Source organism: Astyanax mexicanus, chromosome 22 (assembly GCF_023375975.1).
Source record: "Astyanax mexicanus isolate ESR-SI-001 chromosome 22, AstMex3_surface, whole genome shotgun sequence".
Lineage (NCBI taxonomy): Eukaryota > Metazoa > Chordata > Actinopteri > Characiformes > Acestrorhamphidae > Astyanax > Astyanax mexicanus.
This window is the reverse complement of record NC_064429.1, coordinates 7,418,874-7,435,463: the sequence shown is the minus strand read 5'-3', so window position 1 is coordinate 7,435,463 and position 16,590 is coordinate 7,418,874. Positions and strand designations below refer to the sequence as shown.

Below are 16,590 nucleotides of genomic sequence, written 5' to 3'. Positions count from 1 at the left end.
AAATCTAACTAACTAATTACTTTAGCCACTCAATTAACTTTTCTTTTTTTTTCAATCGTTACTTTTACTGGTAACTAGTTACTTTTATAGTGTAGTAACTCAGTTACTTTTTTGAGAAGTAACTAGTAACTATAACTAATTATTTTTTCAAAGTAACGTACCCAACACTGTTCGTTAATCATTTATGGCACCTGGTAACTGTTTTAATCTTTCTTCCGAGTATCATTGTAAATCCAGACGTTCTTCTGGGTGCAACTGTTCTTGTAATTCTTCTGTACTGTAATTTATTTGAAGATGAGTGTAGATATCTAAGCTATATAATATGTAAAATCTATGTAAATATGTAAAAGAATCTATCTATAGGAACTCTTCATTTTAATACAGCTTCAGATGTTGTAAGCAGATGAATATATGCTTCATTATAGCTTCTGGTCTTCTCAGCGAATTAATGACCTTCCAGGGTTTCAAGTATGAATCACTCTGATCAATAAGCACAAAAGAATTAATTACACTGGGGGAATCTGATGAGGGGGGCTATCCACTCCTGGCAGGTGTTGAGGCAGACAGACTCGGGAGAGAAGAGCAGAGAAAATAATGTTGGCCATTGCGATATCTGGCATGAATCATCGATCAGACAGGTGCGTTAAGTGGCCTGTTTGGTGTTCCACTCGAGCGCTTCCCCGGCAACAATCACAAGCCCTGATCTGTGTATGGATGCTTGTTTGTTCTGTGCTCCTCCGAGCTTAGCAAAGAGAGAGAGGGAGAGAGAGAGAGAGAGAGAGAGAGAGAGAGGGAGCGAGGGATAGGTCATTAAGAATTCTCTCTGTTCAGGGCCGATTGAAGGCCAGGTGAGGACCGCACAAAGCGCACTGTGGCTATAAATGCCATCCCAGGGGGCGTGCGGCATTAGCAGTCGGAGTCTAGACGTCCTGCCGGTGGAGTGTGTATACCCAACCAACCACCCCACCCACCACTCACCCAACACACTCACACAAAACTAAACTGTACACCCCCCCCCCCCCTTTACACTCACAAGAACTGAACTTCACCCACACACACACCCAGTCAGCACACAGAGGCTGACATGACTTTATTTGCTGCACTCTTAAAAACTATAAACTCTACCTCAGTAACTGCTGTGATTATATATGTTCTATATGTTACAGTATGTCACACATCTCTGCACCTTATCCTCACTACACACTTTATTATACCGTATCGGTACTGCACTGTCCTGTCTTTAAATTGTCTCGTCCTTTGTATTTATTGTATTTATTGTTATATAGTGTTATAATTTTATAATTTTATGTTGCACTGTCGTCACTCCTGCACTTTATGTTGTCTATTGCTTGTGGTTCTATGTTGCACCATGGTTCCGGAGGAACGTAATTTCATCACACTGTGGACCTGTACTCAGATGTAATGACAATATAAGCCTCTTGACTTGACTCTTGACTTGAGCACATTTTCAATATGACAGACTGGTTAGAATCAAGAAGATGAGCTGAGGATATCATGTTCATATACTATAGTCCTGAATACAGTCTTAGAAATTTCAGTGTCTATATGACAGATCTCTCAAAATCAAGAAGATGAGCTGAGAAAAACATGTTCATTTTCTATATCCCTAAATACAGTCTGAGAAATTTCAGTGTCTATAAGACAGATCTTTTAGAATCAAGAAGATGAGCTGAGAAAAACATGTTCATTTTCTATATCCCTAAATACAGTCTGAGAAATTTCAGTGTCTATAAGACAGATCTTTTAGAATCAAGAAGATGAGCTGAGGAAAACATGTTCATGTACAGTCTGAGACATTTCAGTGTTCAAAAAGAGGAGGAGTCTGACTTCACATGTATCGGAGGAGGCATGTGCTAGTTTTCACCCTCCTGGTGTGTTGGGGCATCACTCGTGATGGGGAGTCCTAATAAGTGGGTTGGGTATTTGGCCGTGTCAATTGGGAAGAAAATGTGAAAAGAAAATTGTGAGGAACATGTATTTGTGGGATAAGAAGCAGAGCTAAGTATATGCTGAGGTTGCACCCATGAAAAATTGGCCAAATCTTCTCTGCCAATGCAGCTTATTTTGCTGTTGCTATTGACACTTGTTCTGAGCTTCTGGTTCCCACAGGTAAGCTAAAACTAAAACACCTGGTTTTAGACCACAATAATTTATTGTGGTGACGGACAGTTCTGGTGGAAACAGGAGCACATTGAATTCTGCCATGATTTCGGCAACCGTGGTTTAATGTTTTTTGGATACAATCCGGGTTAGCACTCTTGCGTCCACAGTTAATCCTGTTGGATGTGGTTGGTCCTTCTTGGTGGTATGTTGATATTACCCTGGATACCGTGGCTTTTAGATGCATCACAAAGACTTGCTGTCTTGGTCACAGATGCTCCAGCAAGACGTGCACCAACAATTTGTCCTCTTTTGAACTCTGGTATGTCACCCATAATGTTATAGTGTGCATTGCAATGTTTAGAGCAGAACTGTGCTCTTACCCTGATAATTGAACCTTCACACTCTTATTGCTCTTACTGGTGCAATGTGCAATTAATGAAGATTCACCACCAGGCTGCTCCAATTTAGCCATGAAACCTCCCACACTAAAATGACAGGTGTTTCAGTTTCATTGTCCAACTCCTGTATGATGTTCCTTACAACTGTGGCTGCATTTAATAGAGAAATTAACAGGCTTTCCAACGATCAAGCCTTATTGACAAGAGTAATTGATACAACAAAGAAATAATATACCAAACACATTTTCTAAGTAATTCTTCTTATAAAATGTTGAAATTACACAATTCCACACATTAGAACAACATTAGGCTACATGTTTATATAATTCACTTTTTCCCTCATAAGCTAAAGTAATTTATCAGTTTCTCTCTCGCTGCAACTAAAATATGACAGACTCTAGAGTTGCATTCAAAGACGAGGGAACAAGGCCACACGCACAATAGACTCCATAAAGAAATGCCGTCATTCAGCCAGCCAAAGGCGGAGGAGTTTTTCAGGCTTTTCAAAAACTCTGTTTTTTTTCTCTCTCTTTTTTCTCTTTCTATCTGGCTCTTAATAAACACAGTCTGACCATGTCTGCCTCTGACTACTATTTTTTTTAGGATTGATTAGAGCTTTACCTGCACTCTATTGGCCAATTTTATTCAGGACACTGCATAGAGCTGGTTATGTACATAACATCACTTTATTTCCCACATAAAAATTCAATTTGGTGAACACAAAGGGAAAGGAAAGAAAAAGTAGAGGAAAAAAAAACAACCTTGCACTGATGGAATCTAATAAAGAGGCTTATGTAATGGGATTAGATAACCAAGGCAGCTCTCTAGCGTCTTGCTTGTCAAGTACCATTTTGACGTGCCACCTACATGGTCATCACAACAAACATCTTCACGTCAGTCTTTGCCTGCCTGTATACGAGGGACAGAGTGTGAATACTGATTTAGGGAATCTGCTTAATTTAGAACGCTAACATGCTAACAATAAACAAAGCCGGTTCTTTCAGAAGGATTCAACCAACAGGATTAACACTTGGTGGGTAGTTAATTCACACTGTCATGGAGTCACTCAGAATGGCAGTGGGTCATCTTCAGTGATGACGAGTTCTTCTTTTGTCTTGGTGGCAACAACCAACAAATCCTTTATCTTTACCTTCCTTCCAAACCGCTTTACAACTTAACTCTCTTGTCTGTTTGCAACTTTTCTTTGGATAATAAGTGTATACTCTTGACCCTCTTTCTTTGCCCTTTGTGTCCCACATACAGATGCCCAAAGCTCATACATCCTCCAGTGACCAATGACCCCCTAAACCAAGGGTCATCAGCCTCTCTGAAACAGCACGTGGTCATGGAGGACTCCACAGAGGTGCGGACTGACGGCAACTCTCTTCTGAAGGCCGTCTATCTTTCCCGTTTGAGGCTGACAAGACTGCTGCTGGAGGGCGGGGCTTATATTAACGAGAGTAATGAGCGTGGAGAGACACCGCTGATGATTGCCTGCAAGACCCACCACACTGATGCTCAGAGTGTGCCCAAACCCAAGATGGTCAGGTATGTCTTGCTCAGTTAGTTCACTAATAGTGCTTTTCCACCGACGTGGAACCGGCACTGTTCTGGTTCGCGAACCTAATTTTGAACCATTCGCCGTGTTTCCACCAACAAAAGTAGTTTCCGGAACCAAGAGCGTTGGTTCACAGTAGGATCCACAGAATACTAGGTTCCTCAGCAGGAACCGTGACATCTGTGGGCGTGTCTGAGAATGCACTGTGTTCTGCTGAGGAAACACAGTATTTACTCTGGATTTGGTTTTCAGGATAAACTTGAAGTGAGAACTAGGAAGAAGAAACTCTACGGTGAACTAGAAGATTTATCTTGGGCAGGATATTTTCGCACGAAAGAGCAAGTGATAAACAAGCTGAAAAAGCTTAGAAGCAGTTGTTAATTGGTTCATTTGCTGGATCAGGGGTCCACTTTTGGTATTGCACTGCCTAGTCCTGGCCTACTTCTGTCTCTAGCTCTGTAGCAGGTTTTTTTTTTTAAAGAATCCTGTTGTCAGCTGAAACCTACCTTATTGTGCCTATTCTACCAAGCTAAGTTTATTAACTGAAGAATTTAATATCCCACTAGCATTTATGAGTAGGGTATTCAAGGACTGAAGAGTGATAACCTGGATCTGAAAGGCTGGCATTCAACCTGACCTGAACTGCTCTATTTCTCTTGTTTCTCCAGGTATCTTTTGGAGAGTGGTGCTGACCCAAATATTCAGGACAAATCTGGTAAGACCGCATTAATGCATGCCTGTATGGAGCGGGCTGGAGAGGAGGTTCTTTCCCTGCTGCTGTCTTGTGGAGCCGACCCAAGTTTGGAGGATCATTCTGGTTCCTCGGCTTTGGTGTACGCTGTTAATGCTGGAGACAAAGAAGCTCTTAGAGTGTTGCTGGATGCCTGTAAGGCCAGAGGCAAGGAGGTCATCATCATCACTACAGACAAACTGCCTTCTGGGAGACAAATGACCAAACAATACCTGAATGTTCCTCCACCACCAGATCTAGAGGATCGCTTGTATTGCGCCCCAGCTGCCTGCATGTCGCCCTCAGAAATTCAGCTGTGCACTCCTCGCGCCTCCCCCTTTTCAAGCCAATCAGAGAATGCCCTTTTGAACCTGATGGAGAACCATGGGATGGGCTCAACCTCTGGTTCAAAACCAGGGTCTCCCACACGCAACCCAAGTCCATTGCGATCCACTGGTGTTGCCAAGCTTCTGCATCTCCAGCGACTCCACTCTGAACCTTGGCTGAAGATCCCTCCATCTCTGTTGCTTCAGCAAAGCAAGGCCTCCTCATTCACTGAGGAGCTCTTGGATATCACTCCAGAAGAAGAGCTCTCGTTTGGCTTCAACAGCCATCAGCCTTTGCCTCATCAAAGAGCTCCACCAGTTGCTCGTCACCAAAGCATTGACGTCAAAGATGCCACAGGTCTACTCCAAGCCTTGGAAGAAGCTGCTGAATCTGAAAGGGAAATGGTGAAGGAAGCAAAATGGCTGAGCCGGAAAATGTCCTACGATGGTGTCTCCCTGCCACACTCCTTCTCGCACCAGAACCTCCTCAAAGAGTCTTCAGCAACTGAACCTGTTCCCGTGGATAAAGACGCCGACAACCTACCCAACCTTGCAGTGTCTAGCCTGCAGAATGTGGTCCGGCGCCGCAACATTGGCATGGACCACTACAGCTCAGACTCTCAGCTTCCTCAGTTTGGGAGCCAGCACTCCGATGAGCCTGGCAAGGCTGGAGCCACAGGTGGAGGCGGAACAGGGGCGACTGAGAAGCGTAAGCTGGTTTCCAGTCGATCCTCCACCCTGTCTGGCTCCAGAGAGTCTCTAGAGACCATCGTCCAGAGGAGAAGCCCTGCCATGATGGAACGCAGGGGCTCTGGGGCTCTTCTGCTGGATCACATCTCTCAGACTCGACCAGGCTACCTGCCGCCATTGAATCCTCACGCACCTATCCCGGATATCAAAGTTAACCCCAACACCACTGGATCGGCTAACGTGGTAACGAAGCCTGGTGCTGCCACTGGAGCTGGGAATATACCCACTGTACCAGGTTCAAGGCATTTTGTGCCTTGTGCCCCAAGCCTTCCCCGAGATCTGAAGGCCAAGAAGACTCTGCTTAGGAGACACTCCATGCAAACAGAGCAGATGAAGCGCCTGGTCAACTTTGGGGAGATTTTTGGACAGTAATCACTGCGAATAACAAATTTTATTTAAAAAATACTTTATTGCACATTTTAATTGTTGTGTGTTGATGTGTAGTAATGCTTTTCCACAGTCTACCTGTCCTATATGATATTTCACAATTAAAAATCAAGACATCAAATAAGTAACATTTTTACTGCCAGTACCTGGTGAGGAAGGTGCTAGTGTGCTTAGACACCTTGATAATCTTAATGTTTGTGTCAAAAACTCAATGTCAAAAAAACTGTTGCACCCAGAAGGAAGTTTCAGATTCCAGTGATATTCAGAAGGAACATAACGTTTATCAGGAACAATCAATTATTAAACCTTTAGACTGATATGGGAAAGTATTTATTCAGCTACACATACTGTACAGAAGTAGTATATATATATATATATATATATATATATATATATATATATATATATATATATATAATACTTAAGGTGTAACTCAACATGCCAGACATCTCAGCATGGAGTTGTAGATGTACCTAATGGAGTCCTGTGATAATCAATCCCATGCAGCTTGAATATTATCATGCTGTTCCTGCAGATATTGCAGTAGAGGTGTTTACAGGAGTGTTGATGATGTGTCCAATGTTCTTTTTCAAAACCCGAGGAAAACCAGCAAAACAACAGTAATCTGCCCTTTAATCAGGCATTTAAATGGCTTTTTTTATTATTAAAATCGTGAATTCAGCTGTAACTGGAAATATCTGCGACCGGACTGAGGTGCACAGCTTTCCACATGTGCGTTTACAAGCACATGCTCAACCATGTGGAGGCCATGCGGTTACCTCGTGTTTACTCCTGCCCACCCCTCGCACTTCTCAGGCAACAGCAGCCTGTCACTTACACAGACACAGAGACAGCGCTGTGTATCTACTTCTTGTGTCAAGAATCAAAACATTGCAACATGACGTGTTTGATTTAATTGCCGTAATGCGCGTGTGCACATCGCGATGACGATGCTTAAACAGTATATTGTGCAGCCCTACCACCAAGTTTCATTCCTGTCAGACTATTCCTTCTGGGTGCAAGACATTTATTATTATTATTAATGATTAGTGTATATCACCATTGTAAAACACTGGATTTACAGTACTTTGTTTAGAACAGTTTGTAGAGTGTATGGTCCATTGTTCTATTAGACACGGTTTCTGGTCCATAAACCGTTAACATACCTGGGCCTTTTCTTCTTCTACTGAGACACAATAACAAAAACATCTTCTATATTTAATGCTCTGAAAAAGAGTTTTTTCAAAAGGAGCCTTGGGAGTGGTATCTCAGGTGTACCCAGGTAGTGTTTTAAACTTTGCGATCTGGGACTCCAGCAGATCGTAGTAAATCCTAGACTTGCTGAAGTTTTGCCTGTAGGGTAACAAATCCTCCACGTTTAGCACATCACTTTGGCCTGTCCATACGGTCAGTGTGTACCTGAGACAGAGATGGGGAGAGAGAGAGAGAGAGAGAGAGAGAGAGACATAGAAAAGAGGAATATAAAGAGTTATCAGTATGCCATAGCCCATGGACTGAGCACATTAGAAGCATCTACACTTCCAGACAACACTACTGTAAGGTTAATGTGACTTTATGGCTAAAATGTTAAGGAGCAATCTGTATATTTTTTGGTAACTCAAAGTTTAATGATGCACATGTGTGCCTTTGACTCCGCCCACTGCCCTGCCCATTCCCCAGTCCTATTTCCACATGCCAGGTTTTGTACACAATAACAGACAAACACACTGTTCTGCAACATTAGCATCCGTCTAAAAAGCTCTGTGAGCAAAGACAGAGTAAAACACTACTAAATACTGGTAATGCATTTAATAGATGATGACAGCATAGAGCCCAGAAGGACTACAAGACTGATGCAGAGCTGCTAATTTTCTTCCAAACAGGTAAACACTAAGCTTCGGCTAAGGTAGCTGACTATAGCTAGCTACTTTATCAAAACCTCTACAAGGGATTTTAACTTTCGAGTGCTTGCATTCATACTCAGTGGTCTGGGTTAATAATGCAACGAGTATTAGAGATGGGTAAAGTGATTCCGAGATGTGCCAGTCTCAGGAACAGGGGTGGAGCAGATAACTTACTCCAGTGTTTTGAAATTTGATTGCTTGTGACCGTTTAACACACTCGCCGTTTTTTTCTTTTTTTACATATTGTTTCTTTATTATTCCTGTTTTTTTTTGCATTCTCAGATTTTACTTTACTCTTTACTCCATCATGTTTTCTTATGTTTATGATCTAAAGAAAACTTAAACTGTAAATGATAAAATCTATGGTCAGTTGATCAATTTTCATACTAAAATAATGTACATTTTTCATTTTAATGTTTAATTTAACTCAGTATCTGCTTTAACATCACTGGCAGACACATGGTCTCTAATGTAACTATTGTACAGCTGGACAGCAGAGGCTTACAATAACCCTTTTTTGACTTTCACTGAGAATCTACATGACAAGCAGATGTTTTCATCTGTATATATGAGATGCACCAATTTCACATTCAACAGGGTCATGGTGTCTTTAAGTGTCTTATTACTTTGTCACTCTGAATATTTTAAAGCTTATAGCTTACATACCTTGAAGTCTGATAAGTTGGTGCATCTTTAAGTGGGACAGATTACGCAAAACTCACTTTTTGTGTGCTTTTGTATTTCCACTTGGGTCTCAAATGCCCCTATAAAAACTCCAAGCATAAAAAACAAAAATCATCCATCGATTTTCTGTGAATCATCTGCAGTTCAGGAATACCCTGCTGAACTGTCAGACAGTACACAGCAGACTTCGTCTGAGGTGGGGATCTTTACCTACTGTAGTGGCAAGTCAGCAGATGGGAGATGTAATTACTTTCAAATAATGAGTTTTGTGTTTCTATTGCAGTTCATCATGAACTAGCCTGTTCATGTGGTACACCCTCAGTGTAAACATGGTGGGGCAAGCAGCAGCTTATTTGCATAAAAGTGACAGAGTCCTTAAATGGCTCATTCTGAAAGGGACTGAGACTGGATAAGAATAGAGCTGGTAAGATCTCTTTATGGAAGAGTGATTTGGTGCAAAGAACTTCATGAATATGTTTTGTATAGTTCATAGACCTATTCTAACTTGTGTAAAAAGGTAAAGAGGTATACTATATTCCTTTTAACACAGGTTTTCTTTTGCATGTATCTTTGCTTATTTTTTCTTTCCCGTTCTCTGTATTCTTCTTAATGCACAGGGGTTGGACAATGAAACTAAAACACCTGTCATTTTAGTGTGGGAGGTTTCATGGCTAAATTGGAGCAATCTTCATTAATTGCACATTATTGCACCAGTAAGAGCAGAGTGTGAAGGTTCAATTAGCAGGGTAAGAGCACAGTTCTGCTCTAAATATTGCAATGTGCACCTCAACTCTCCTGTTTCCACCAGAACTGTCCGTCGGGACAATAAATTATTGTGGTCTAAAACCAGGTGTTTCAGTTTCATTCTCCAAGCCCTGTACATCTACAATAGTATCCTCTATGACCATTTGATCTGGTGAGCGAATATCAGCACATAAGCTGCACAATAAAAACGTGTTAAATTTCTGTCGCTGCATGAATGTTGTTATTTGTGAAGGGTTTCTCTGAGCTGTGCTTGTCCACAGTAATTTACTCTGAGAGCTGGGAGTAGTGTTCTCTGGCCGGGCCAGCAGCGAAGGACGGCATTAAGTTGCGTGGTCACTTCTAGAGCACGGCTTGAGAGGGAAAACAGGCCGCTGAAGTGCACTAGGTTTGGAGAAGGGGTATTAGAACTAGTCTGGTGTTACGTCTAAGCACTCCCGCCGCCTTACCCAACGCACCACCCTTCGGCTCGACTGAGAGCTTCTATTCCAGTCACAAACAAAATGCATCAGAAGGAGCAGGCACCAAATTATAGCACTAGTGCTCCAAAGGCATTCTGATGAACTGCTTTTGTTACATTACACGAAACCAATCAAGCAGGCAATCAGCGGCTCACCGCTAACAGCCTCTTAGGAGGCAAATGGATGGCGGCGCACGGAAGCTAACCTTAATAGCCTCCGGTACGCTGCATACTGATGGACTACTGCTGAGGTAAATCTAGAGTCCCACCTGTCGGACTGCTGCAGGAGCCACTGTAACTGAGGGAAGGACTGGGGCAGGAGAGCTGCTCGCACTGGGAACGTCACCGGCTGCTTCAGAGGCCTGCAAACCCCCTCCATCTGTTGGACCATCTCCCAGCTGTAACCTGAAACCACAGATAAAGAGATGGAAAATTGGTCCCCCAATACTTGGGTGCCCTTGGGTTTAATACAATTAATATTATGTATTTTCATTCTTTTTTAAATGATTTTTGCACATAACACTAATTGAGATCAGAACAGACCATGAATCAGCCAATTAAAACGTTTGCAAACCAATAAAACAGTAGCTAAGCCCCGCCCACTGCACTTGGAAAAAAAAACAAAAAAAAAACAGCAGCTCAGATATTAGGCATGGTAGCACTATAGAGCAAACGAGGCAAAGTAATAGCTATTTTATGTGATTTTTTTTCCCCTCAGGTTTGTGAAACAAAAAGACCAATTATATAAATATAAAGTAAACATGTTACACAAAGGCTTCCAATGCAATGGACATAAAAACATTTTAGCTAATTGGACTACATTGTTATATAGATTTTATATTAGAATATTATTTTAGTGTGTGAATTACAGACAGAAAACAGCATCATTACATTTTTACATTAAAGGAACATAATAAAAAAAAAATACCATAGTCTCTTTTAATCAAAATTTTCTACTTAATTTGGATGGCTAATTACCCAGTCCCAATTTATACAAACCTTACCCATCACTAACATTGTGCCCCACACTAGGAGAGTGAAGAATTGCACATGTTCCCTCCAATCCACATCAGCATTTTTAAAGAGGAATCGATCACTTGTGCTGCCATCTTGCCAGTGATCCTCATAGCCCTTTCTTTTGAGTGTGCCTTTGAAAAATTTCTGTTTGAAGGTTCATATAACCCTCACACGTATAGCCCCAGTCCCTCAAGCCTAACAAGAATCAGGACGCCAAGAGGTGAAATGGGATTGAGCCATGGTCATGTTTTTCTCAGAGGTTGCTCAAAATTGGATGTAGCTTTCTTAAAAGAAGGTGCCGAATACAGAAATATTTCTATGTCTATGTCTATGTCCTATTTAAAGAAAAACACACTAATAAGATAAGATTTATATAATAACTCAAATTCCAAAAAAGTTGGGACATTGTGTACAATGTAAATCAATATCAATAAATACAGAACGCAGTCATTTGCGAATCTCATAGACCAATATTTTACTCATAGTAGAATACAAAGGCGTAACAGAAAAGGCAGTAAATTATACTAAGATGCTGGTGATCTTCAGGTGGTGCTGCACTAAAAACAGGCTGTATTGATTCTGTACTGGAAATGACTGCATGGGCTCAGAAACATTAACATAAATTACTGTCTGTGAAAACAGTTCCCCTCACAAAACAGACACAAGCCTATAATATCAGTCTATTATCAGTCTTCAGACTATTATTAGACTATTATCATTATCCACAATATTTTCCCAGATATATCTCCTCCCTTTCCAAGAATCTCCTAATATTCCATCTACTGTAAATCAACTAGTTCTAAGTATGTATCATAAATACTTGAGTACACTAATCTTTGACCTTTTTATCTACAGCTCTGGAAAAATTATAAGTTTCTTTGATTTTACCAAATTGAAAATAATCAATTAGAATATGATCAAGAGGAAGATGGATGATCACAAGCCAGCAAACCAAACTGAACTGCTTGAATTTTTGCACCAGGAGTAAAGCAGCATAAAGTTATCCAAAAGCAGTGTGTAAGACTGGTGGAGGAGAACAGGATGCCAAGATGCACAAAAACTGTGATTAAAAACCACCAGGGTTATTCCACCAAATATTGATTTCTGGAGTTTTAAAACTTTATGAAAATATGAACTTGATTTCTTTGCATTATCTGAGGTCCGAAAGCTCTGCATCTTTTTTTTTATTTCAGACATTTTTATTTTATTTTCTGCAAATTAATGCTCTAAATGACAATATTCTCATTTGAAACTTGAGAGAAATGTTGTCTGCAGTTTATAGAATAAAACGAAAATGTTTATTTAACTCAAACATAAACCTATAAATAGCAAAATCAGAGAAACTGATTCAGAAACTGAAAAGGTCTCTTAATTATTCCAGAGCTGTATAATACGAACTTCATACTTTATAATACTTCATTAAAATATTTAGTATCAGTAATTAGTTCACAATTGAGTCGCAACCTAAGATTAACCTTGTAATAATAGCCTTTAATGCCTTTTAAATAGGCTTTAAGGTTTTTTTTTGTTAGATATACAGTACATAAGGATTTCCATCACAGCGCACAGGGACATGTTACCTGGGTTTTCAGTATCTGGAGACCATCCGGTGGTCCAACCCAAGGAGAGCACATCCCCTTCAGCTCTCAAAGCCACTGCCTGAAGAAAGGCCTGGGCATCCAGGGGGGTCGCTTGGCCCCCAGGCCCTGGAAGAATATCTGCATTGATCCACACGGGGCCTTTCAGCTGATCACGAGCCTCGTCCAGCAGAGCCATGGAGGGAGCCACTGCCACTAGACTGTACAGAGGAAACAGCAGGAGAGGTTCTGTCCCAAATTCAGCTGTTACACACTTTCCCTAGCAACTTATAATGATGAGAGTCTGAGCCATTTTTATAATTATATATTACCAGAATTCTTTCCCCAAAATAACATTGATATGACCATGTTATTCTGTGATATTTGATATATCGAAAGACAATTATATATGATACTTCACAGAGGATAAAATACTCCTAAGTAAGGAAAAAACAGGAATTATGGATTTATTAGTGTCACTTTCACACAATTTAACAACCAATATTCTTCACGCTTCCCCTTTTCATTTAATAAGTGTCACCACATGAAGTAATGAAGCAGTAAATTCAGTAAGTCAAATTGGGGGCAAGTATAGTGTTTAGACTGCAAAATATTTATTTGGCCCCACCCCTTGTGAGTATCAAGCAAAACACTACAAGACAGAACAAATGGTGAACAGATTTGTTCGCCATTTGCCTTAAGTCATGAAAGCTCAAGGCACACCAATGCATATGGAGGGCCCACTTTACAACTTAAAAACATAGTAAAACCATGTTCCAAAGTTTAGGCTGCACTCTATGTAAGAGGGATTCTTGGTAGAAATGTTTTCCATCATTTTTTGTGCTATTTTTTCCCATTGCATTATATTTGTGCAAATAACTGTAGATAACCAGGAAGGATACATCAGCTGCGTCATTGAAATCGCTCTAAATATCAACTGCATTACTTTGCTGTATACAAAAGCCTCTTTTCCACTGTAGAGTGAATGGGTTACTAAGGCTTCTATTAACTTCAGTTCTCTGATTTTGCTATTTATAGGTTTATGTTTGAGTAAAAGTAATATTGTTGTTTTATTCTATAAACTACGGACAACATTTCTCCCAAATTCCAAATAAAAATGTTGTAATTTAGAGCGTTTATTTGTTTTTTAACCACAATATTCACGCATCTTCGCATGTTCTTCTCCACCAGTCTTACACACTGCTTTTGGAGAACTTTATGCCTTTACTCCTGGTGCAAAAATTTGGTTTGATGGCTTGTGATCATCCATCTTTCTCATGATTATGTTTTCAATTTGGTCGAATCAAAGAAACTCATAATTTTTAAGTGGCCTCTTATTTTTTTCCCAGAGCTGTATTATGCAAAACTCACTTTTTGCATTCTTTTGTATTTCCACTTGGGTTTTGGCTGGTCCTATTAACACTCTAGTTCAGTTGAAGAAAAACCTTTTCGGTCTGCTGATAAAAACCGTGCTTTGTCTGAGGGAGGAATCTGTACCTTCTGTCTGAGGCGAGTCAGCAGACAAGTAGTTTTAAACAACGAGTTATTTTTTTTTTATTATTGCAGTTAATTATAAAGTGGCTTGTTCATGTTTTGATATTTAGCACAAGCTAACATACAAAAAAAGAAAAAATGGCTACTGCTGCATTAGTATGGCCAATCCTAGCCAGACAGTTAATCCTAACTCACCATTTTTGATATTAATATTATCTATATCAAAAACCCAAGTACAAACCGAAACCCAGCTGCATTCACAAACCTTTTGAAGTCCAGTTTGATCCCCTTGCCCGAGGTCACCACCGCTTTCAGCCAGTCCTTCAGTGTGATGTCACTGTCTGTGTTAGGAGGGTGCGCCATTATAGGTTCCTCTGGATCTCGACCCCTGAGGAGAACGTCTGCTTCTATCATCTGAGCAGGACCTTTCACACAAACAGTTCACCAACAGAGGTGATTCTCAGAGAACAGAACTTCAGCAAGATCACAACAAACAACAAAATAGCTGCTTCAAACCTTGAAGTGCTTCGCTGATCTTGTTCTGACTGTTGGCTGCATGATACCAGTCAACATGTGCAGCGTCCCTTTCCTGTATCGCACCTTTCTGGAGCAAGTAGTCCAGAGTTTGGTCCTGCATCGACCCTGCAGCAGAGAAAAGTGACTAACTGGTGACTAAATAACAAAATTACAACATATATATATACACGTTACATATACCTTTGTTTATTTAAAAGAAATGGTTGACTGCATGTCCAAATAATTGATATCTACGACAAAAAATCACTACATTTGCATGTGCATTGTAACTGTCTAAAAGGTGCAAAGCTGTAGCAAGAAGCAAGAAAACCCAGACCTGAAATTGATCAAATTTATTATCATGCAATTTATTAAAAATGGATAAATGATGAACCAAACAGAATCAGAAAAAGTGGTTCACATTAATTAATGCTCATATTAACAAATCAATAAACCAGGGGACAATTATTCCTGTTACTGGCACTCATTCCTGTTACTGGAACTCACTCCTGTTATTATTTATGTTATGAGTAACAGGACTGAAAGTAACAGGAATGAGTTTTTCGCATAGAATTATCAAAAACATGAAAGATACCTAAATGGTGGCTATGCTAATAGCATGAGGACACTGAGCACATTCTAGTAATTTTCCCCAAAATTGGATTTAATATGAAAAAAAAATATTATTTGTAAAGCATAGATGGGATTTGGAGTCATACAATAATGCAAAAAAAGTTCTAAACATCTGAAAAATCTCAATATCTGAAAAATGTAAAGTTATAGTTAGAGAGTGTGGAAAGGTAACAAAAAGCAATTTTCAGTGTTTTAAATAGTTTTTATTATTTTTATTTTCATATTTAGTGTTCTATCTGACAGAATGCAATTATTTAGATAGATAGATAGATAGATAGATAGATAGATAGATAGATAGATAGATAGATAGATAGATAGATATTTGCATTCTGTCAGATAGAACACCTGTAATAATAAGGAAATAGCTTAAAAAAGCGTCCTTCAACTTTTCGTTCCTGCTACGCCAGTTAAGGTGGAACGAAAGGTGTGAATAAGATTGTATTAACCTTATATATAGAGGCATTAACTGGCTTAGCAGCTAGCTACATTACAGAGCTGGTATATCTGGCAGAATCCACACATATATGATTATTGCAGCCAAAATTCCTCTTAAATACGCCCAGTTGTAGTATAATTCACTCACAAATCAGTTAACTTAGTTAGCTAACAGTGTGTTCAGCTGACGGAACTAAACCTAACGTTACCTGAGGCGCCGGGCGGCGAGTTAGACATCAGATAAACGGCGGTCCAGCTCACAGCTACTACTAAAACCCCCGCGCAGATACAGGACACATATAAACTGCGTTTATTTACTCTCATGTGTTTAAAAAGTTTCACAAACACGCTCCTGAGAAGTGTTTACACCCGTACTTTCTACACGGACCGCAATAAGGACGCACTTCCTTTTAGTGGCATTCTGGGAAATGTAGTTTTTTTTTCAAGTAATTTAAGTTCTCTATCAAAAAAGTGTTCTTTAGGCTCCACACTGAAGTAGTAGTGCTAAAGTATTCAACAGTTTTTTTACTTAAGTACTGGATGTAGTTTATTGTAAAATGAAGTACTGAAAGTAAAACTACAGTACTGTGTTATTAGTGTATTTATTACAGCTTCTTATAACTTATGTCTTCTTATAAGATCAGCTTGATTCACTCAGTGATGAGCAGCTTTATCAAATCCGGTGGCAGTTCAGATTATCTAAAGCTCTGACTTTAATGATAATGTGGGTTTATAATAATTCCTTACATTTTTTAACTGTAACAAGTATTGATGCAGCACATAAACAATGTATGAGAGTACAAGTATTAAACTCATCCAAAATATGTAGTGAAGT

At 39.9% G+C, this 16,590-nt stretch overlaps 2 protein-coding genes across 2 annotated transcripts; one reads left to right on the top strand and one right to left on the bottom strand.

Annotated features, from left to right (window-relative positions):
* The first annotated feature begins 3,673 nt into the window (after positions 1-3,673).
* Positions 3,674-6,298, top strand: ankrd34bb (ankyrin repeat domain 34Bb). Its single transcript, XM_022668249.2, has 2 exons — positions 3,674-4,070; positions 4,749-6,298. Exons 1-2 carry the CDS (start codon positions 3,868-3,870, stop codon positions 6,256-6,258), a joined length of 1,713 nt encoding a protein of 570 aa, XP_022523970.2. The 5' UTR covers positions 3,674-3,867; the 3' UTR covers positions 6,259-6,298.
* Positions 6,276-16,167, bottom strand: fam151b (family with sequence similarity 151 member B). The gene is made up of 6 exons (XM_022668250.2): positions 15,965-16,167; positions 14,688-14,813; positions 14,437-14,596; positions 12,681-12,898; positions 10,353-10,488; positions 6,276-7,692 (listed from the first exon to the last, which is right to left on the bottom strand). Exons 1-6 carry the CDS (start codon positions 16,077-16,079, stop codon positions 7,542-7,544), a joined length of 906 nt encoding a protein of 301 aa, XP_022523971.2. The 5' UTR covers positions 16,080-16,167; the 3' UTR covers positions 6,276-7,541.
* Positions 16,168-16,590: the final 423 nt, after the last annotated feature.